Consider the following 23,493-nt stretch of genomic DNA (forward strand, 5'->3'; position numbering starts at 1 on the left):
AAATTTTTTGAAGACATGTTTGCTATTTGTAGAGTAAAACACCGGTATATATCATAGTATCATAGTATCTATTTTGTAAAAATAGACTTTGATACCTGAACTTACTCTTGTTAAGTACGGCCGCTGCTGTCACCGGAAAAACTTTTACCCTGTAAGCGCCAGAAACACGGAAGTGTGAAAAAGGCTAATTGGCTCAGATGACCTTTGGACTGAGCTATATACACAGAACACACACATATAGTATGTAAACTTTTAAAGAAATATAAGCCTCTTTTAATGCTTTTTGACCATAAGTAAAAACACTTATAGGACAGATTGTCTGAGTTTTAGGGATTTCAGGATTTCCCCAAGTAGATAGGACCTGGTGTCATTCTGTTATCTCTGTTGCCTCATTTTCTGATACTGATTGAAAGATATATCCAATATAATATTAACAAGACATTGATTATAATTAACTTAAGATCTGTTGTACGACACATTCTCTTTGGAGCACTCATGTTAATTGTAATAAATTGAATTACCTTCAGCCCTTGAATTGAAAATGTACTGGATCCTCACAAAGCATAGGTCATTTTGTTTAAAACTGTGAATAAAGACAAAAGCTTGATGTGTGTTGTGTAACTCATAAGCATAACAGCTAATGTTGTTCTCGAAACCTTGTTGGCAAACATGCAGTTCTCAGAAGCAGCGATTAGTTAAAAACTAATTAATTAACAATTTAATTGTCTTAAATGGTACCGTGTGTGCTGATGATGGAATGATAAGGACTCTGCGAGCAAGTACAGAATGGTCCCACACAGTGCTCACACAGTTTTTGCTTGATCTCATAACTTATGTTTATGTTTGCAGCAAGAAGTCTCGTATGGACTGGAACACAGACTCTACCTCACTCATTGGGGAGGAACTTCTTGTGGAGGTTTTAGACCATGTTCCCTTAACTACACACAATTTTGTGAGTGCTACAGTCTTGCAATCTTGAACATTTCTTTTAATAGTTAAAATAAATTAAGTCCTGAATCTATTATTTATTTCATTTTTAGGTTAGGAAAACATTTCTGAAATTGGCTTTCTGCGACATATGCCAGAAGTTCCTGTTAAATGGTTTCCGTTGCCAAACGTGTGGCTACAAGTTCCATGAGCACTGCAGCACAAAAGTGCCCACAATGTGTGTAGACTGGACTAACATCAGACAACTTCTGTAAGTGCTTCTTGTGTTATCACTTCTGCAGAATATATCCAAAAATAGGGTTTGTACAATCATCAAAAAAAGTTAGCACAGTTATATACTTAATATGATCAGATGATTTATTGGTTAGATTTACTGCAAATAGCCACATCAGTATTTTCTGCAAAAAGGCCCAGTGTGGATAAGTCAGACATTACATCATTGTAATACACAAATGAACAATTCCATAGACTGACAATATCATTATTATAAAACGGGTAGTTCCGGTCCTTGATTCTGATTGGTTGAGCCGCTTTGGAAGCTGTTATAAATTACTCTATAAAGTACACATTTGTTTATGTCTGTGGTTGCTCGGCAACCACTTTGTTAAAACCGCAACCGTTTATGAGGAACTATGTTTTTTGGCGGAAGGATACTGTTTTTATTAATATCATTACACTTCATTTGCTCTGTTTTATTTTGTGAAACCTTACTACATATATGGAATAACCGTTTTATAAAAGCAAAAAGCTCAGTGAAGCCGTGGTTTACAGTGAATTTATAGCAGGTAACAGGGTGCCTAACAACGCCCCTTAGCTGTTATAAATTCACTGTAAACCACAGCTTTATGGGGCTAATTGCTTTATTAGCTGCCTGCTCTCAGTAAGTGTAGTTTGTTGGTGGTGCACTGACTGTGGACTAGGCATGTGACCCGGGCGTAGCATCTGGGTATGGTGCATATGGGCCCAGGCAGATTGGGGGCCCACTGAGCCAAGGGGGAACTTTTAATTTAAACGAGGGAACGCGCCCTTGTCCGACAGCTTATCAGAATTCTAGGCCCAGGTCCGACTGGAGACCATCATTGAGACCTTTTCTCTTTTCCCCATTACACAGCTGCTGTTGCAGCCATTAAAATAGTTTTTAAAGGAACACTCCACTTTTTTTGGAAATAGGCTCATTCTCCAACTCCCCCCGAGTTAATAAGTTGATTTTTAACGTTTTGAAATCCATTCAGCCGTTCTCCTGTTCTGGCGATATCACTTTTAGCATAGCTTAGCATAGATCATTGAATCCTATTAGACCAATAGCATCGCGTTCAAAAATGACCAACGAGTTTCCATATTTGTTGTATTTAAAACTTGACTCTTCTGTAGTTATATCGTGTACTAAGACCGGTGGAAATGCAAAGCTGCGAGTTTCTAGGCTGATAAGATTAGGAACTACACTCCCATTCCGGCGTAATAGTCAAGGAAGTTTGCTGCCGTAATATGGCCGAAGCAGGCGCAGTATTATCAGAAATGAGTTCCCAGCTAGTTTAGCATTTGCACATGTGCTGCGTGGTATTACTGCTCCTGCTTCAGCCTTATTACGGCAGCAAACTTCCTTGACTATTACGCCGGAATGGGAGTGTAGTTCCTAATCTTATCAGCCTAGAAAATTGAAGCTTTGCATTTCCACCGGTCTTAGTACACGACATAACTACAGAGTCAAGTTTTAAATAGGACAAATATCGAAACTTGTTGGTCATTTTTGAATGTGATGCTATTGGTCTAATAGGATCCAATGATCTATGCTAAGCTATGCTAAAAGTGATATCGCCAGAACAGGAGAACGGCTGAATGGATATCAAAACGGTAAAACTCAACTTATTAACTTGGGGGGAGTTGGAGAATGAGCCTATTTCCTTGATGTGTTCCTTTAATGACTGCAGGCAGTGAGTTGAACATATATAAAAAACACTTAATGCATTTCACAATATTAATTTAAACATTTAATCTAGATAAATATGCTTTAATATAGTTATTAGGCGCATAAGAGTTTTTGCGGAGAGTGAAAGCTGAAGCGCGCTGGAGGCGCCTGTGTGATGGCATTTTTTTTCTTAATAGCAGTGGAAACGTCTAGGTTACGTAGGTAACCCTCGTTCCCTGAAGGAGGGAACGGAGACGTTACATGGGAATTCGCTTAGAATCCAATCATATCTGAGCCTTATACAAAAGGCCAATGAAAATTGGCGAGTGGCATTTGCATGACGCGCCACGACCCGTACATACGGGTATAAATAGCGACGTCATGCGCCAGTCAGACAGGTTCTTCGCTGAGGAGCCGGGTTGAGCCGGCGTCAGCGCGACGACAGGGACGTGGCAGGGGATGTAACGTCTCCGTTCCCTCCTTCAGGGAACGAGGGTTACCTACGTAACCTAGACATTCCCCTTCAGTCGAATCACTTCGACGTTACATGGGAACTGACCCTATGGAACAAGCCACGTCCCTGCGCCGCGTTACGCAACGACCACGTGCCGGCAGGCGGACGTGTCAACAGGCGGACGTTAACATAACCTTCCCAACGCCCTGGGGCCCGGGAAGGGGGGTCCCCAGGGATGCCAGAAACTGAAGCAGGGGTTGGGGGGGGCGGAGACATGAATTCTGTCCATGTGAAAATAGGAAATTCAATATATCCATAAGGGGTTTAGGGATATACGAGGAAAACAGAGGCCTACTGGTTGACCCCTGGAAAAATATCGGATATTAAATATCGCATCTAGCCCAGACTGCGGGGCATGGAGGACCCAGGTTCGCCGGAGGGAACATACTGGGAGATAGCGCACGGATCCATGGGGAATGGCGCAGCAAGCCGACACTAGCCGTCCTCTCGGTCACCTGTCAGAACTCGGGAGGAAACGGCCTCTAAGCGAAGGTTGTAAAACCTGGCGAAGGTATTTGGTGTCGCCCAGCCGGCAGCTCTGCAGATGTCCGCTAAAGAGGCGCCATGTGCCAACGCATAGGAAGATGCAACACTCCGTGTGGAGTGGGCATGCAAGCCTAAGGGGCAAGGCTCTCCCTGATATAAGTAGGATAGGGAGATAGGCTTCTACCACCCAATGCGCCAACCTCTGCTTGGAGACAGCATTTCCTTTCTGCTGACCTCCGAAGCAGACAAAGAGCTGCTCAGTGCGTCTGAAGTGCCGAGTGCGGTCTACGTAAGTGCGCAGAGCACGGACTGGGCACAACGACGCAATAGCTGGGTCTGCCTCCTCCAAGGGCAGAGCTTGCAGGTTCACCACCTGATCGCGGAAAGGCGTGGTGGGAACCTTGGGCACATAACCAGGCCGGGGTCTCAGGATGACGTGAGAATCGCCGGGCCCGAACTCAAGGCACGCTTCGTCGACAGAGAAAGCTTGTAGATCCCCCACCCTCTTAATGGAGGCCAACGCAGTCAGGAGCGCTGTCTTTAATGACAGAAATTTAAGCTCAACTGAGGCGAGGGGCTCAAAGGGAGGTCCCCGCAGGCCCTGGAGGGCGACGGAGAGGTCCCAAGAGGGTACGAGGCGCGGTCTGGGAGGATTAATCCTCCTAGCGCCTCTGAGGAATCTCACGACCAGAGGGTGCTTACCTAGGGATGATCCATCTACTGCATCGGGATGTGCGGCAATGGCGGCAACATACACTTTGAGAGTCGAAGGGGACAGCCTGCGCTCCAACTTCTCTTGCAGGAAGGAAAGCACTACTGCAATCGTGCATCTCTGTGGGTCTTGTCCTCGTGAGGAACACCAGTCGACGAACAGACCCCACCTCAGTGCGTACGCCTGCCTTGTAGAGGGGGCTCGGGACTGAGTGATGGTCTCTATCACGGCCTGAGGAAGGCCGGCGAGGTCTGTAGCGTCCCGTCCAGGAGCCAGACGTGCAGGTTCCATAGATCGGGACGTGGGTGCCAGATTGTGCCCATCCCCTGAGAAAGAAGGTCCTTCCTCAAGGGGATTTTCCAGGGAGGGGCTGCCGCGAGGGAAATGAGTTCTGGGAACCAGGTCCTGGCAGGCCAGTATGGGGCGACCAGGAGAACCTGCTCCTCGTCCTCCCTGATCTTGCACAGGGTCTGTGCAAGGAGGCTCACTGGGGGAAAGGCGTACTTGGGCCCCGGAGGCCAGCTGTGAGCCAGAGCGTCCCTGCCGAGGGATACCTCGTTGAGGGAGAAGAACTGCTGGCAGTGGGAGGATTCGGGGGAAGCAAACAGATCTATCTGGGCCTCCCCGAAATGACTCCAAATCAGCTGGACAGACTCGGGGTGGAGTCGCCATTCTCCAGGGAGGGTGGACTGCCGTGAGAGCTGATCGGCTGCACGGTTGAGTTCCCCCGGAATGTGAATGGCTCGTAGCGATCTCAGCCACGTTAGACTCCAGAGGAGCAGACGGCGGGCGAGTTGTGACATGCGACGGGAGCGGAGGCCGCCCTGGCGGTTGATATAGGCCACAGTCGCAGTGCTGTCGGTACGCACAAGCACGTGCTTCTGACGCAACGTCGGTCGGAAGCGACGAAGGGCCAGAAGCACAGCCAACAACTCGAGGCAATTGATGTGCCACTGCAGTCGAGGTCCTGTCCAGGAGCCCGAAGCTGCTTGCCCGTTGCACACAGCACCCCAACCCGTGGTAGAGGCGTCCGTGTAAACCACGATGTGCCTGGACACCTGCCCCAGGGGTACTCCGGCCTGGAGAAAGGCAGGGTCTGACCAAGGGCTGAATAGGCGGCGACACTGCGGGGAAACGCCAATCCGGAGTGTGCCACGGTGCCATGCCCGTCTCGGGACTCGGTCGTGTAGCCAGTGCTGAAGCGGTCTCATATGAAGCAAGCCCAGCGGCGTGACCGCGGCTGCAGCTGCCATATGCCCCAGGAGCCTCTGAAAAGTTTTTAGAGGAACCGCTGTCTTGTGTCTGAATAAATCTAGACATCTCAGCACCGACTGAGCGCGCTCGTTGGTGAGACGGGCTGTCATGGAGACCGAGTCCAGCTCCACACCGAGAAAAGAGATCCTCTGCACTGGGGAGAGTTTGCTCTTTTCTCGGTTGACCTGAAGGCCCAGACGGCTGAGGTGCTGAAGCACCAGGTCCCTCTGGTCGCATAGCACCTCTCGAGAGTGGGCTATCAGAAGCCAATCGTCGAGATAGTTGAGGATGCGGAAACCTGACAGCCAAAGAGGGGCCAGGGCCGCTTCCGCAACCTTGGTGAAAACGCGAGGAGAGAGGGACAGGCCGAATGGGAGAACTTTGTACTGGTATGCTCGACCCTCGAACGCAAACCGGAGAAAGGGCCTGTGGCGAGGAAGAATCGAGACATGAAAGTACGCGTCCTTCAGGTCGATGGCTGCAAACCAATCCTGGGGACGAATGCATGAGAGCATGCGCTTCGTCGTAAGCATCTTGAACGGCAGCCTGAGAAGGGACCGATTCAGGACTCTGAGATCCAGGATGGGTCTTAACCCACCACTCTTTTTGGGCACGATGAAGTAGGGACTGTAAAACCCTGACCTCATCTCGGCTGGAGGGACAAGCTCGATCGCATCCTTCGCCAGTAGGACTGCGACCTCTGCACGCAGGACAGCGGCGTGGGTGTCTGAATGGACACGAGTGTGAAGGACACCTCTGTACCTGGGCGGAGCTTTGGCGAACTGAATCGCATAGCCGAGACGTACCGTCCGTATCAACCACCGCGAGGGGCTGGGAAGCTGAAGCCAGGCTCCCAAGCGCCTCGACAGGGGTGTCAAGGGAACGTTGACCGACATGACCGTGGTGGGGCAGCCTAGGGGGGGAACAGGGAGGGGAGACAAGCTGCTCTGAGCAGGGCCTACCTTCTTCCCAGGTTCCCGCGCTGGCGACAGACAGCTCCGTATCCGGCTCCGAGAGGGCATCCTGGTGCCGCCCGGAACGGGAACACGGGGCCGAGGCCCCGGAGGTGAAGGAAATTGCTCTTTTATTGAAGTTGTGGGTACCGCCGACCCGTGGGCCGGCGGCAGCGTTAAAGTGCACAACAACCCCCGGCCCTCCACCGGGAGCGGGGACGCAGATGTTTTCGTCCCCTGAAGAACAAACTTCTCCACCTCCAGGTTGCCCGCGTCAGGGACGTTTCGCGGCTCTTTTGCGGGTGTTCTTTGCAGGTCCCTGAGAGGCGGGCGGCGCCCCTCCCCTGAGAGGGGGGGCGCCCTCGGCGACGAGCGGAGGGAGGCTGGGCCACCGGCGGCGGGATGGGTTTGGACTCGCGGCGGGGCAGGATGTGTTGGATGGCCTCCCTCTGCTTCTGGACTGCCGAGAACTGCTGGGCAAAGTCCTCGACAGTGTCGCCGAACAGGCCACTCTGGGAGATAGGAGCGTCAAGAAAGCGAGCCTTGTCGACGTCTGCCATCTGGGCCAGAGTGAGCCATAGGTGTCACTCCTGGACCACGGCTGTGGACATCACCTGACCAAGGGAACGCGCCGTGACCTTCGTTGCCCGTAGGGCGAAGTCGGTGGCGGCGCGGAGTTCTTCCATAACCCCCTGGTCGGGACCACCCTCGTGCAGCTGTTTCAGGGCCTGGGCCTGATGTACTTGGAGGATCGCCATAGCATGCAGGGCGGTGGCGGCCTGTCCAGCGGCGTGGTAAACGTGGCCCGCAAGGGCGGACAAGCGCTCGCACGCCCTGGACGGGAGATGCGGACTATCCCTCCAGGTGGCAGCGCCGCGTGGGCACAAGTGCACCGCCACAGCGCGCTCAACCCGGGGAATCGCTGCATACCCCCTGGCCGCCCCGCCATCGAGGGTGGCGAGGGGAGAGGAGCTGGGGCGGGGCCGTGATGAGAAGGGGGCCCGCCAGGATTTCGTCAGCTCCTCGTGCACCTCCGGGAAGAATGGGACCGAGGGAGAGCGTGATGGGGCCGCGGGAGCCCTCCCCAGGAACCAGTCATCCAGCCTAGAAGGATCGGCTTGGGGCACCTCCAAACCGATCCCCCTGGCGGCCCGGAGAAGCATAGTCGACAGCTCGACGTCCACCTCAGACGGAGTGGCCACCTCTGCAGGGGGTCGCGCCGCCGAAGCGTCCGCCTCACCGACCGACTCTCCCTCTGATGCTGCGGTCGACATCTCATCCTCCGCAGGAGCACCGAAGGAGACGCTCAGCCCGCTGGGCGGGGAAGCGTACTGCTCCGGGAACTCGACGGGACCACGCTGTGTGACAGAAGACCGCAGGGCTTTCTGGGCCGGCGGTGCGTTCTGCACGGTGACTGTTAAGTCCCCCCCGCGTCTCGCCGCGGTGGCCGAAAAGCATTGACGGCTTAACGACGGACCGCGGGAGGAAGACGGGAGGAGCCGCCTCGCGAACGAGCGGCGGGACTTCAGCGTGGTCATGGTCATGCATTCGCAATGAATGCATTCACCATCCATGAACGCTGCCTCAGCGTGCTCACTCCCCAAACACGTGAGGCAGTGATCATGTCCGTCCGCAGGAGGGAGGAAACTACCGCATCCTGAAGCGCACGGCCGAAAAGCCATTCTGAAAAGAACGTCTTTTTCAGCCGTGAGAAATTGCTCTTTTAGCTCCTGGTCTGCCCAGGGAAAAAGCCGCGGGGCGGCTGTGCACTCAACGGGACTTTCTCGCTGGTAAGCAGTGCGGCTGTAATGGCCGTGAAAACGGCAGCCCGCAGGAGATCGCTGACGGCTGCCAAACAATAAGCTCTTTTAGTCTTGGCAGCACGTCAGAAGAGAGAGCAGGAACTCTTTTTGAAGAACTCTTGTAGAAATCTTTGTCTTTAGAAGTCTAGCAGAGAGAAACAGCAGGCTCAACATCAGAAAGGATCTGAAGCGAAGAAGCTGTCTGACTGGCGCATGACGTCGCTATTTATACCCGTATGTACGGGGCGTGGCGCGTCATGCAAATGCCACTCGCCAATTTTCATTGGCCTTTTGTATAAGGCTCAGATATGATTGGATTCTAAGCGAATTCCCATGTAACGTCGAAGTGATTCGACTGAAGGGGAACTTAAAATACGTCTTCGTTTTTGCTCGTAAAGGTAAGAGTACATAATTCTACACTGTAAAGGGTCTGCTTTTATTTGTGTCCACACAATATTAACAAAACGTTGTGCTTTTGTTAAAGAAAACAAACAGGATGAGCTTTCTGCCATCTCGGTCCTGGGCGATTCACAAAAATGAACCGAAACTCAGTGAATACTTCACAGACATGATAAAAATAATTATAGATTGGTTTAAATTAGTACTTTAAAAAGAAATAATTCAAACAAAAACTCTTTCATTATTTATTCTAGAAAGATGCATTTTTCTCTAAAGGCGTGTCCAATGAGGAAATGGCGGGCCAGGATTGTCTTTTTTTCCCGTCTTTTTTATTTTTATTTTTTAAATACAACTGTTAGTTCATGTTAGCATGGGTTCATTAAATAATAGTTACAACTTTTGATTTTAAAAGTGTGTTATTAAATGTCGAAATGCTGTTCCTTCGGTGCCATCTGCTGTCAGAGAGTAAATGTGCATTTTCATTCAGGATGTCTTCGGCACTCCTTCCGCCATGCACTTCTCATCCATGTAGGGCTTGTTTACATCAGAGTTTGTATATGCGTCTTTGACACAGCATACAGCAGTGTTGTGCATTTTAACCAGTTTATGATAAAAGTTTTCTTAAAATGCATTCATTTGAATGTAGTTTGTAATCAATAGTTATTCACAGTATTTTGAAGTGCCCAAGATAACAATATTGTGCATGCTTAATTTTTGTGATATATTGTGTTTCCAAATACCGGCACATGTCTGCTGTGGACTAACAAAAATATGCTTCATATTCAGGTAGTGTTTCAATATCTCATATGGTAGGGAAAACAAGAATTGCGAAAAATTATTCCAGAACGTTTGACACTTGATGTGAAATGCTGACTCCTATGCATTTGACAGATTGTTTCCGACTCCTGGTGAGAGTGGGACTCCATCTCTACCTGCACTTACATTTCGGAGAATGAGGGAATCCCTGACAAGAATCCCTAGCAGGTAATCACTGCCGTCATTTCAGACTGCCTGATGAAAGGCTGATTCCAAACAATTTGTTTTCTGTAAATGTATAATGGGCCTAATTCATGAAACTTTCAGTAAATTCTGAGCACTTAAAATAGACCTTTCCAAAAACTCTCTTCTGGATGTACAAAAAACAACCTCATTTCATAGTTAAATGTGACCCTGGACCACAAAACCAGTCATAAGGTTACATTTTACAAAACTGAAATGTATGCATCATATGTTCATAAGTTCAATAAATAAGCTTTCTATTGATATATGGTTTGTTAGGATAGGACAATATTTGGCCGAGATACATCTATTTGAAGATCTGGAATCTGAGGGTGCAAAAAAATCAAAATACTGAGAAAATCACCTTTAAAGTTCTCCAAATTAAGTTCTTAACAATGCATATTACTAATCAAAAATTACATTTTGATATATTTATAGAAGGAATTTTGCAAAAAATCTTCATGGAACATGATCTTTACTCAATTTCCTAATGATTTTTGGCATAAAAGAAAAATCAATAATTTTGACCCATACAATGTATTTTTGGCTATTGCTACAAATATACCCCAGCGACTTAAGACTGGTTTTGTGGTCCAGGGTCACAAATGTGAAAAAAAGAACATTCTACTCATGCTTCATGAATGCAGCCCAGTGTACACAAATGTATATTTAAAGAATATAAAAATGTCATTAGCCTTTTGTTTGCACAATTGCACACATCAATAATACTTTGGTAAATAATTATTTTCTTGTTGATGAGAGGTGTCCTGCTATTTCCATAGGCAATCAGATTTACGTTTTTGTACAATAGACTTACATTGAAGAAGGGGCCCGAGCAATATATGGTGGTTTCTTTTGACTTTACTCTAAGCAACCACTCAAAACACCCTAGCATTTGCATTGGTAAACACCACTCTTGGTCTTTTGCAAGCTCTTTATTAGGGATGCATCAAATGTTCTGCAACTGAAATTATTCTGCCGAAAATAGCAAAAAAAAGCTTTTTCAGTGTTCTAATAAGCGAAAAGGCAAGATACATTATACCGAACAATGATGTGACACGATCAAATAGAGGCGCGCACTAATGCAGCAAACATGTGGGCAGTGTGGAAGCATTTAAAACTGTCCAAGAAAGACACAAAAATCATTCCAAGCACCGACAACGAGAGACTGTTTAGAAGCACATCGCATGCCTTCCATGCAATCATGAAAAAACTGGCAAAATACATGGTGGGAAAAAACCCAATAAACCGTATTCTGTAATTGGCCTTCGACCAAGAATTTTTTATTTTGGTGCATCCCTATTCTTTAAAGGGGCCATGAAATGCCTTTTATTTTTTCTGAGGTGCACTTATAATTTTAGTACATTTTCCATCAAAAATGGTCACACTGAACTTTTCTACACTGAATTTATCTTCTGATTTGCAGAAATCAAATCACTGATTGACTTGCACTAATCTTGAATTGACCGCTCCAGAAAATATAAAGAGAATCTTTGGTCATTTTCTGTATATAAAATACAGAGAATACAGATGGTTTTCATGCTACTATTAGGAACAGAGTGAAGTTGATCATTTAGTCAGTTTCAGTTACTAATGATTTACTAATGCATAAACAACAGTAAAACACTTTGCGACAATAAACAACTGTACATGAGCCCTTGCACATTACACCCATCACAGGACATAACAGGCATGAATGAATGGGCGGTTTCAGATTATTATACCAGTTCTCCTGTGATATTCTAGTCTCTAGATACTGCAAGAGTCTTTTTTACATTAAATTGACATTTTTTATACTGTAGTCTGAGATGTGTTTATTTGTCACATGTTTCCATTAGCTCTGTGCACAGACATTCAAACCCTCACGTCTTCAATTTCACCAGCACTTACCCCCCCTCTGGAGCGGCTCTGACGCAGAGACTGCGGTCCACCTCCACACCCAATGTCAGCACCACAGTGGCTGTGGACAGCAGCCAGATTGAGGTAATCTCTAATTTAAAATCACTTCATGAAGATTGTTTGTTTTTGTCATTTCTCTACCCTTTTTTTCCACGTTTTTGGATCTCCACTGATTTCCACAAGCTTCATAAAATAAATTAAAATGAGCAGATTTGCTGTTCTCCTCTCTCTTTCATTCCCCTTGTTTTCTCTTCACTGTCATGTTGTATTTCCACGGTGGGGAGTAGCTAGACACGTCTCCAAGCTTCTGGTGCCATCAGCAGTTTTGTCTGAAGAGAAGAGTAGGTATTGTTCTTCTCTTCAGGAGGGCTGTGTTTAAAACAGAATGCAGCTGTCTTGTTGCCTTGCTTTTATGGATATGTGCTTTTTTACACTGCCTGAAAATAGCAGTTTGCAAGTTTGGATGCAGCCTGCGTTTGGTGTAAATGGGCTGAGCCATGTTGCAATAAAGCCTACTCTACAATACAGAGCTTGTTACTCTTTCATAGATAGTGCACCCAAACATTATTTAGTCTCATTTGGTGTTTTGAAAAATGTCTCAGTGTTTCCGTACGATAAAAGTCAGTGGGATCTGATGTTGTTCTTCAAAATGCATAGAGATTCGGAATGACATGAGGCTAAATGGTAATGATGAGCTTTTTTTTAACTATTCCAGTAAGCCTGCAACTAGTCTGGCTGCAGAGACTGGGATGGTTGTACAATTGTTTTAACAGCTGTTACTATGCGAGACTTCAGATGAATAGGGTAAAAATATTAACTAATAGTTATCACCTTACTTACCCAGTTGATTGGTTACATTGATAATTGCAAACATTTTTGTATTACAAGTTTTTTTAAAATGTTAGGTTTTAATATACAAATGAGGCATTATTTAATGAAATATGCGTTAATTTGCATACATTTCTAGTAGAAAAATTAAACACTGGATGAAGTCAGTTTTAAAATTTTTGTTTAATTTTTTTGACATATTAAAGGAATTTTATTTCATTTTGTCACTCAGAAAATATTCAGAATTCAGAAAATACTTAGAACAGGCTGGGGAATAAAATGTTGCATAAAAACAAAGCAAATTATATATGAACAAATTTCTCTGTAAAAACCTTCAGGATATAGACAGAAATATAAAAGTGTAAAGTTTGGTGTGTGTAAGTGCTACTGAAGTGGAGATTTATGGCTCAGTGTAGGACAAAAAACTCATTTTGAAAAAAACTTTTTGTAATTTAAAATTTATAATTGAAATCTATTGACACAAATAGACACTTAATGGTGTCTTTTGGATGTTTTCTTTCTACTAGTCTGAAAAAACACTTTATGAAAAACCAAAAAGCCCAAAATCTCAAATTTGACAGGTGCATGAAATATTTTTTTCCTGCAGTGTCTCCCCTTAGTTATTTTATGTCCCTAGAGAAAAACAAATGTACTAAAAAGTATTTAAAATACATTTATTTCATGCCAAGTATACCACAAATACATGTACTTAATAAAAATACCTTGCAGTTGTACTTTTAGTGTACTAAACTGGTGTACACCAACTAAAGATATACTTAATTATATTTGAAGTGGAACTATTGCAATTATACTTTAGGTACACTTTAAACATTTTGCTTTTAAAGACTTATTATATTTAAAGATCATTCAAGTTTAATTACATTTTTTTATATTATGTCTGGAGTGATGTCAGTAAATATGTTAATAGACTTAAACTATACTTAGTATAAAATAAATGATTTTTAAATACATTCCTTTTTACTTGCTTATTTTAAAAACTTACCATTAAAATTTGCTTAACTAATATAAAACATTCATTTTTACATGCATTGTTATGTACATGCATTAAATTTAAAATAATAATAATTTGGGTAAAAAGAGAAACATTTAATTCAAAAGCATCAAACAAGTTCAAATATTAAAACTTAATATTTAAAAAAAATTTTACATGTATGTAAAAGTTGACAAAATGTAACAGTATATCAGATTAAACAGATTTCTTCCAATTTAGCTGGCTCATTTTCAAGCGTGCACACTATCTCGATTAGCAAGACAGCAGCTATGAGCAACATCCTATGACACTGTGAGAGAAAAGAGTATTAGACAGTGGGAAGTGGGATCTAAGAAGAACGCAATCAGTCAAACCATCAATGTGGTTTGTGTCTAAGCAAGCTCTTAAACTTTCTTCTGCTTCTGTTCTGTACAGAATATATGTATGACCACAAGCCCCTTCGTCATGTTGCTTGTTGTCAAACATCAACTTTCAAGAACAATAGGATTGTGTGCCCTAGCATTTGCAAGAGTAAAAAGATAGCTGCACAATTTCTTAATGTTTTCTCTGTTTGTTTTTCATATAGGATGCCATACGTCTTCACAGCTCAGGTAAGAATAAAACCTCAAAACATTTGTGTCAATGCAATAAAAAGTTTTTGCTGTAGTTTAATTAGGTCATGAATATGGATCGGGCTATTTTTTTAACCATCTCTCTACAGTTGGCAGTTCTCCAAATCAGAGCCCTACAGGCTGGAACCAACCCAATATACCCACCCCGGCCCAGAGAGAGCGGGCGCCGTCCCTTAACCCTCAGGATAAAGTTAAAATTGTAAGCTTTGTGATGCTCTGTCTTCTTTCAGTTTAGTCATTTGTTAAGTAAGATTAGAAGCTAAGACCAGGTGAATCAGGTACGTCTTCAGCAGGATCAATCAATCACTTTTATTTATAAAGCGCTTTTAACAATACGGGTTGTATCAAAGCAACTTTACAGGATTAAATAGGACAATAGTGTCAATAGCGCAAAAGTTCCATGTTGCAGCAAAGTCATTTTATTTTATTTTTTATTTTTTTTAATTATAGAAATGTGTTAAGTGTAGGCCAGGTTAAAGAGATCTGTCTTTAATCTAGATTTAAACTGACAGAGTGTGTCTGCCTCCCGAACTGTGTTAGGTAGATTGTTCTAGAGTTTAGGCGCTAAATAAGAAAATGATCTGCCGCCCGCAGTTGATTTTGATATTCTAGGTACTATCAAATTGTTTTGAAAATGCAGCGGATGTGAGGGACTATAATGTGATAAAGGCTTGCTCAAGTACTGAGGAGCTAAACCATTGAGGGCTTTTTTTAAGTAATTAGCAGGATTTTAAAATCTATACGATGTTTAATAGGGAGCCAGTGCAGTGTTGACAGAACCGGGCTAATATGGTCATACTTTCTGGTTCTAGTAAGAACTCTAGCTGCTGCATTTTGGACCAGCTGGAGTTTGTTTATTAAGCGTACAGAACAACCACCCAATAAAGCATTACAATAATCTATCCTTGAGGTCATGAACGCATGAATTAATGTTTCTGCATTTGACATTGAGAGCATAGGTTGTAATTTCGATATGTTTTTGAGGTTGAAAAATATGGTTTTGCAAATGCTAGAAATGTGCCTTTCGAAGGAAAGATTGCTATCGAATAGCACACCTAGGTTCCTCACTGATGACGAAGAATTGACAGAGCAGCCATCTAGTATTAGACTGTGTTTTAGGTTATTACATGCAGGGGTTTTAGGTCCAATAATTAACACCTCTTTTTTTTCTGAATTTAGCAAGATGTTACTCGTCATCCAGTTTTTTATATCAACTATGCATTCCATTAGTTTTTCAAATTGGGATGTTTCGCCGGGCCGCGAAGAAATATAGAGCTGAGTATCATCAGCATAAGAGTGAAAGCTAACACCATGTTTCCTGATGATATCTCCCAAGGGTAACATGCAAAGCGTAAAAAGTAATGGCCCTAGTACTGAGCCTTGAGGTACTCCATACTGCACTTGTGATTGATATGATATCATCAATTCACTGCCACGAACTGATGGCTGTCAGGTAAGTATAATTTGAACCATGCCAATGCACTTCCACTAATGCCAACATTATTTTCAAGTCTATTCAAAAGAATGTTGTGGTCAATAGTATCAAACGCAGCGCTAAGATCCAGCAACACTAATAGAGAGATACAACCACGATCGGATGATAAGAACAGGTCATTTGTAACTTTAATAAGAAATCTTCAAAATTGTCCTACATCGCTGCAGAAGTACTGACCCAGAGTTTACAAAGTGAACATGCAAAGAAAGTCCTTTACAAAAAATTTAAAATAGCGATGTTTTGAAGTTTTTGGTTTGATTTTGAAGTTAGAGGAGCAAATGACATGCTAGTTTTTCGACATACCCTAACTGTCTTGAACCTGAGTTCACAGACTACACATGCGCATTGCAGAGCTAGACAAGATGAGCATTTGAGGTTAAAAAGTATATAAATTGTACATTTTAAATGTTTTAGAAAATAACCAATTGTTTCGCTAGATAAGACCCTTCTTCCTTGGCTGGGATCGTTTAGAGCCCTTTGAACTACATGCTATCTAACAGTGAAAAATACTTCTAAAGTGTTTATTTATCTTATTCAATGTCAGTTTCAACATTTACTAATGCATCTTCAAATCTTATTAAGTCGTACCTATTAATATTATTATTTAATGGACCTGAGCTAACATGAACTAACAATAAACAGTTGTATGTTTGTTCACCAACACTAACATTGAGATTTTTAAATGCTGTAACAAATGTATTGCCCCTGTTAGTTAGTGTTAGTTAATGCAATGATGCAACTGATGTTAACTAATGGGACCTTATTGTAAAGTGTTACCAGAAAATGTTTGCAATTATTGTGAAAGAATGTTAATAATAATAATAATAACAAGATAAAAAAGTTAGTCAAGACTTTAAGTTGGCTTGAGTTTTTAAAAGTTTTTTTTAAAGCTTTAAAGAGTAGTAGCAGTCAAAAATAGTCTTAGAAAATGTAGTCTCAGAACAATAATAATAACTAAGTTTAAATAGCATTTCAGTAAGTTGGCTTTCTCAAGCCAACTTAATAATGGTCTTAAAAGGTTTCTCGATGTGAAATAAGTCTACTTCATTACTTCATTACTGTTTTTTAGCGGACAAGGGATAAGAGAGACTCGAGCTATTACTGGGAGATTGAAGCTAATGAGGTCATGCTGCTGAACAGGATTGGCTCGGGCTCCTTTGGAACCGTATACAAAGGGAAATGGCACGGTAAGCATTGGTTTAACCCTCCCAGCTTCAGTAAAATCTAGCTGTCACTTTAACAAGTTATGACCCAGTTAACTTGCGCTGTAACACGCTGTAGGTGATGTGGCTGTGAAGATATTAAAAGTCACCAACCCAACACCGGAGCAGTTAGAAGCCTTCCGCAATGAGGTGGCAGTCCTTAGGTGAGATGTTATTGATTGTCAACAGCTCACTAAGTCTAGTTTGTATGATGATGTTTTAGAGCAGTGTGTGGACGCTTTGTTGAATGGCATTTCTTTTTGACGTGAAGAGGCGTCCCATATGTATATAGTATTGGCATAATATAATGAAAGCATGTGTACTTTTTCCAAGCAATATTACAACCTGCCGTATTGCAGTAATTGTTCACCCAGGAATTAATATTCCATCTCATTTAATGCTTTTCATGCTTTTTATGCTTTCCAGTTGAATTTATTGCCAGTAAAGTACAGTTAATGTAACACTTTGTCACACACACACACACACACACACATGTTGGGTTTACATGTTTTATGGGGACATTCCATAGGCGTAATGGTTTTTATACTGTACAAACCGTACTTTCTATCGCACTAAACCTACCCTACACCTAAACCTAGCCCTCACAGGAGATTGTGCAAACTTTTACTTCCTCAAAAAAACTCATTGTGCATGATTTATAAGCCTGTTTCCTCATGGGGACCTGAGAAATGTCCCCACAAGGTCAAAATCTACTGGTATTCCTATCCTTGTGGGGACATTTGGTCCCCACAACGTGATGAATACCAGGTACACACATCACACACACACACACACACACACACACACACACACGTTGGGTTTACATGTTTTATGGGGACATTCCATAGGCGTAATGGTTTTTATACTGTACAAACCGTACTTTCTATCGCCCTACACCTACCCTACACCTAAACCTAGCCCTCACAGGAGATTGTGCACACATTTACTTACTCAAAAAAACTCATTGTGCATGATTTATAAGCCTGTTTCCTCATGGGGACCTAAGAAATGTCCCCACAAGGTCAAAATCTACTGGTATTCCTATCCTTGTGGGGACATTTGGTCCCCACAACGTGATGAATACCAGGTACACACACACACACACACACACACACACACACACAGGAGAACAATTGTTTTATTTAGGAATAAATAAAACAATAAATCCATCAACTTCCAAAAAATGAATAAAAAATATTTAAATTGAAAAATAGATAATCATGCTAGATTGTATTTAAGTAGTTAGGCAACATATGGTTAAAAATTTGTCTAAAGACTATATAATGATATTTGATGTTACAGTTGTATAAAATTGTGTGGCCATTGAGAATGTGTGTAGAAGGGAAAAGGAATGATTGGGAGGGAAGGAGTGATTTAGTTATAAATAGTACTTTACATGTTTTTCATGTGAGTTTGATCACTAATAACAGGGTTTCCGCGGGGTCTTAAAAAGTCTTAAAAAGTCTAAAATTTAAAAATCAAAATTTTAGGCCTTAAAAAGTCTTAAATTCGCTGTTCTAGGTCTTAAATAATTTTACACAGGTCTTATTTTTCCGATGTCCATGTAACGCTACCTCTAATGCTCATTTAAATTCTCTTTTTGTTGTTTCCGTGGTGTTGTAGTTCTTTATTTCACTATTCCAAATATAATTTGCTGTATTTAAACTACAAATGAGACCAGCATGCAATAGCCAATCAGCTTTCTGTTATTGCCAATAATGACTGATTGCAGAACAGCAGAACCATACGTCACAGCAGTCACACGGCAGCAGCGCCACGGCAGCAGGCTCAGACGGTAGTGGGCGGAGTCTCCTGCTGCAGCCCAATCAGGTCCCACAAAATATCCGTCCTAAATAGTATTCGAAAATAGAATTGGTATGTCCTAAAAAGTATTCCAAAGATTTCCGGACGGTCTACTACAATTTACCTTTAGAATTCGAAGTACGGATTAATGCGCACTCTAACGGCTATTATATTGCCCACAACACATTGAGTGTTGAACGAGGATTTGATTAGAACTACAAATACGCATAAAAAGTGTAAAAAACTACAAACATGGCGTGTATGCGCGACCAACGGATGGGTAGAAAAATGGGGTTTAAGTTATAAATAATCAGTGTGTAACCTTATAAAAATATATATTTATTTAATGTTATTCGCATTATATTTCATGTGCAGCAACATAATGAACTTTTATAATGGCAGAAACAAATGATGAGAGTCTGCTGGCCAAAGAGCCCTTCATGTTTCACTTTGAATTTAAGGATGATATGGACATTTCCTTAATGAGTGTGTGAACAAATCATGCCTCTGGATTAATTGCATGTTTAAAGAGTTTTGATTTATTTTAGGTTTAAACTAATTTAGTTAGGTGAGTAATGTGTGGTTATTATTGTTGTTAAATGTGTGCCTTCTGTGCTATATGTTTTGTTTGATTTTGTAATATTTTTTTGGGAAAATCCAGTTTGTGATGGGTATAGTGTATAGTACATGGTATTATGTACAATGAAAAATTGGTTAATACTGAAATGATTAGGTAAAAAATATAGTTTAACTAAATAAAAACTATTCTATTGCTCAAGTTTTGTTTTGTTTTTTGTTTGAGCTTTGTACTCAGTTTATACTGATTAAAAATATATGGAAAAATATAGACGTTTTTCCTGAACGCGGAGTCCGACTCTTAACTGAAAGAATGCTTTGCATTTCCGGTCTGCATTGTTTCTAGTCAAATTAGGGTATATTCCGAGCTAATAAACTAATGTTAAACCTATTAAAATGTTTTTAAAAAAGCACATGGCTCCATAGCGCCATCACTTGGCAATGTCGCAATGACCGTAATTTGTCAGTGCCTCACTTTAATGAGTGTGTAGATGACACGAAGCAGCGGAAGTTAGCTACATTAAAAACAGATGGACGCTATTTGAATGGGTTCCTATGGAGACCGGAACAGAAAAGCATTCAATCTGACGTTAGAATTCGTAATGGCGGCGCTCATCGTTTACTCAGGAAAAAGGTCTATAAGTTGATCATTATTTTCACCCACTTTCGATCTCAGATGGAGACTCCGCCCACTACCGTCTGAGCCTGCTGCCGTGGCGCTGCTGCCGTGTGACTGCTGTGACGTATGGTTCTGCTGTTCTGCAATCAGCCCTATCTCGTTATTGCCGCGAGTCTCTCTCGGATTGTACCGCAGAAGTAAAATGGATTTAACTTTTTAGCTATGTGGAAGTGCAGGTTTAGCGATACTTAGCTTGAAAAAAACTGAATATAAGGCTTGGCTAAGGCCAGTTGCTAACAACTAGATTTTTTTCTCCCTCTGTGGAAGTTACTGCGTCTTCAGAATCACAGTAGCAGAATACAGGTCAAACTACCTTTTTCTGTATATAATGTTATCAATAATAATAAGAAATATAGGTCGAGCTAGCTGACCGCCAGCATTCGAGATACTTTTAAAATGTTTTTTTTTTTACTTGCCCGACCGAACAAACCGCCTGATTAAAACTGAAGTGACAAAAACAACTAGTGAAGCATCCAAAGGCAAGAAAGATTCATATTTTAATACATTAAACGTAAACAGAAATTGATAATGGATATGTGTGTATTTCTGGTCTATTTGTGACATACTTTAAAACAAATGAATGTAACAGCACTCTAAAGAAACACACTGAGGTAAAAATTTCAAATGTATAGTTTATTTATAACATGATATAGTTCAGTAATATACCAAGTGAGCTTTTTGCTAAAAATTCTCACAATTACAAATGTTACATTAATTTTAGCTCAATAAAAAAGTAGTTAGTCAAGTAGTTACTTACATATTAGACAATATGCAACATTAGCAGAAGCATTCTCCTAGCAACGTTCTGCTATGATTCAGCGTTTTGCTCGAAACAGTTGAAATAACTCGCTCATGAAGTGACTTACTGCCACCTGCTGGTAGTTTAGTGTGTTTAAAAGTATGCCTCCACACCCAACATTTCTAATGTAAATATTTATAAATCAATAAATGTATTTAAAACATTAATCTCACTTTTAATTTTGCAGTGTAAATTATGTAATCTCACTGCTAACAGCCATTTAGAATTTATTGATAAATTCATAAAATAAATTTCAAAGGTAATGCATACATTTCAAAAGTAAAAAAAAAAGGCCTTTATAAAGGTAAATCAAATATGCAGATTTACGATGTAAAAGCTAATTTTTTTTTTACATCAGATATTTCTAGTGGTACTTTTATGGGGATATTTTGTGTGGAATAGTATCTGCTGATATGAAAAGTTCACTGTATATCGTAGTAATAAATTTAATTTATGACAGCCATGAAATTGCGTTTACTTTTTACATTAAACACATTAAATATTACATATATGCATGTAATATAATATCTATTTCCATTACAGGTTTCGGTCTTAAATTTCATATAAGGTGGTATTAAAAAGGTCTTAAAAAGTCTTTCACAATTTCACTTGTTCATATCTGCAGAAACCCTGTAATAAATGGTGAAAACAAAGACCAGAAATTAACAAATATAGAAGTCAAAAGTCAAATCTGCATGAAAAAAGCGCTGTATAAATAATCTTGAATTGAATGTGGTTCTCTGAATCTGTTATTATGAATAACTCTTTTTTTTTTCCATCTCCATATTTTCCAATACAACCTAAACCATTATGAGTCTGATGAAAGAAAATGTGTTTATTAAAGAGAAGAATATTTACAATCACAGTATTAACAGTCGCAATATAGGCCCTTAACGGTTTCCCACCCAAGTGTTGCCACTTAACACTTTCATGGCCCCAGAATATTTTGTTTTATGCACTGCAAAAAATGCTTAATTCTTACTTTTGTCTTGTTTTTAGCCAAATATCTAAACATTTGTAAATTAAGATTTTCTAGATGAGTAAAAAGAATAAACAAGTCAACATTAAGTGCATTTTTGCTTGAAATAATAATAATAATAATAGCAAAATAATCTGCCAATGGGGACCCCAGGGTTACCCCTTTGGCAGATTATTTTGCTTGTTCTAAGCAAAACACACTTCTTGTTTTTCTGAAAACAAGAAAATAATTTTTACTTGTCTAGAAAATCCTTCTTGATTTAAGAATTTTCAGATATTTTGCCTGGAAACAAGACACAAGTTTCTAAGTAAGAAAATGCAGTGTGAATATTTGCAGTGTGAATAGTTGAACAGTGGGTTGAGTCTCTGCTTCTTTAAAAAAAAAAATATCTTTAAAAACTTTTAGCCTTTAAAAAAATAGATTTTAGCTTAATGCTTCAGAATTGTTCTTTTTTCAGAGGTTTTTCCTCAGAATTGGACTTTATAACTCACAACTGCAAGTTTATATCTCACAATTCTCACAAAAAATCATGATTGCAAGAAAAAAGAATAGAATTGTAAAAAAAAGTCAGAATCGCAGGTTTTTATCTCACAGTTCTAAAATTGTATTTCTTGCAGTTCTGACTTTGTAACGTACAAAAGTTTATTTTTAATTTTTAAATACAGTTAAAAAAACATTATGTTGGTTAGCTAGTTAATGATTACCAATGGGTATTAGATAATTGAGTGAGGTAGATACATGTTTTGCCTTTAAAAATTTAACGACCTGTTGCTGAAATGACGTGTTACTTCAAATCTAAAACTTGTGTTATGTATAAATAACACTAACATGAAGGTTATGCACTGGAGAAAAGCAACTTTTAAGAACATTAAACAGCAACAACTATTGCAGTATCATCTTGTTTCGACTTGAGAATGTGTGAATTGGCAATTCTGCTGTTGTTGTAGCCTATATAAGAAATATGCATACATTACATGTATGCAGTTGTGTGTAAATTAATTAATTTTTATTATTAACTTTCATATTTTGTTGTGAATACATTTTGTTTTCGCACAATAAGCGTTTAAATTATCAGACACTCTCAGAAAATGATGGTTATTCTATGTTAAATATACAGTGCTGCTTGAAAGTTTGTGAACCCTTTAGAATTTTTAATATTTCTGCATAAATATGACCCAAACATCATCAGAAGTCCTGAAAGTAGACAAAGAGAACCCAATCAAACAATTGAGAGAAATATTTTCTTTGTCATTTATTTTTTGAGAAAAATTATCCAGTGTTGCATATCTGTGCATTGCAAAAGTATAAGAATCTTTACTTCCAGTATCTGGTGTGACCCCATTTTGCTCCTATGAACTGCTTGCTTAGGTTATTCCACAACATTGTAATAGGTCTGGACTTGCTGACTCAGCCATTCCAAAACATTAACTTTGTTCGTCCTTTTCCTTGCTGAATGACCCGCGTTCTCTTGAAACTCTGATCTTAAACAGGTATCCTGACGTTTTCCTTTAGAATTTGCTGATATAATTCAGAATTCATTGTTCCATCAACAAAGGCAGGCTGTCCTGGCCAAGACGCAGGAAAACAGGGCCAAGCCATGATACCATCACCATGTTTCACAGATGGCATAAGGTTCT

At 41.2% G+C, this 23,493-nt stretch overlaps 1 protein-coding gene across 4 annotated transcripts in view; it reads left to right on the plus strand.

Annotated features, from left to right (window-relative positions):
- The first annotated feature begins 853 nt into the window (after nucleotides 1-853).
- raf1a (Raf-1 proto-oncogene, serine/threonine kinase a) overlaps nucleotides 854-23,493 on the plus strand; it is a 30,392-nt gene continuing 7,752 nt past the window's right edge. The window contains exons 1-9 of one of the 4 annotated variants that reach the window (XM_073822898.1): nucleotides 854-952; nucleotides 1,041-1,198; nucleotides 9,866-9,958; nucleotides 11,812-11,956; nucleotides 12,160-12,213; nucleotides 14,278-14,302; nucleotides 14,413-14,522; nucleotides 16,888-17,005; nucleotides 17,100-17,184. In XM_073822898.1, the coding sequence (XP_073678999.1) occupies nucleotides 863-952; nucleotides 1,041-1,198; nucleotides 9,866-9,958; nucleotides 11,812-11,956; nucleotides 12,160-12,213; nucleotides 14,278-14,302; nucleotides 14,413-14,522; nucleotides 16,888-17,005; nucleotides 17,100-17,184 (878 nt within the window). In that variant the 5' untranslated portion in view covers nucleotides 854-862. The remainder of the gene's footprint in view (nucleotides 953-1,040; nucleotides 1,199-9,865; nucleotides 9,959-11,811; nucleotides 11,957-12,159; nucleotides 12,214-14,277; nucleotides 14,303-14,412; nucleotides 14,523-16,887; nucleotides 17,006-17,099; nucleotides 17,185-23,493) is intronic. The other 3 variants (XM_073822899.1, XM_073822900.1, XM_073822901.1) reach the window with 3 other exon arrangements.

Source organism: Garra rufa, chromosome 18 (assembly GCF_049309525.1).
Source record: "Garra rufa chromosome 18, GarRuf1.0, whole genome shotgun sequence".
NCBI lineage: Eukaryota > Metazoa > Chordata > Actinopteri > Cypriniformes > Cyprinidae > Garra > Garra rufa.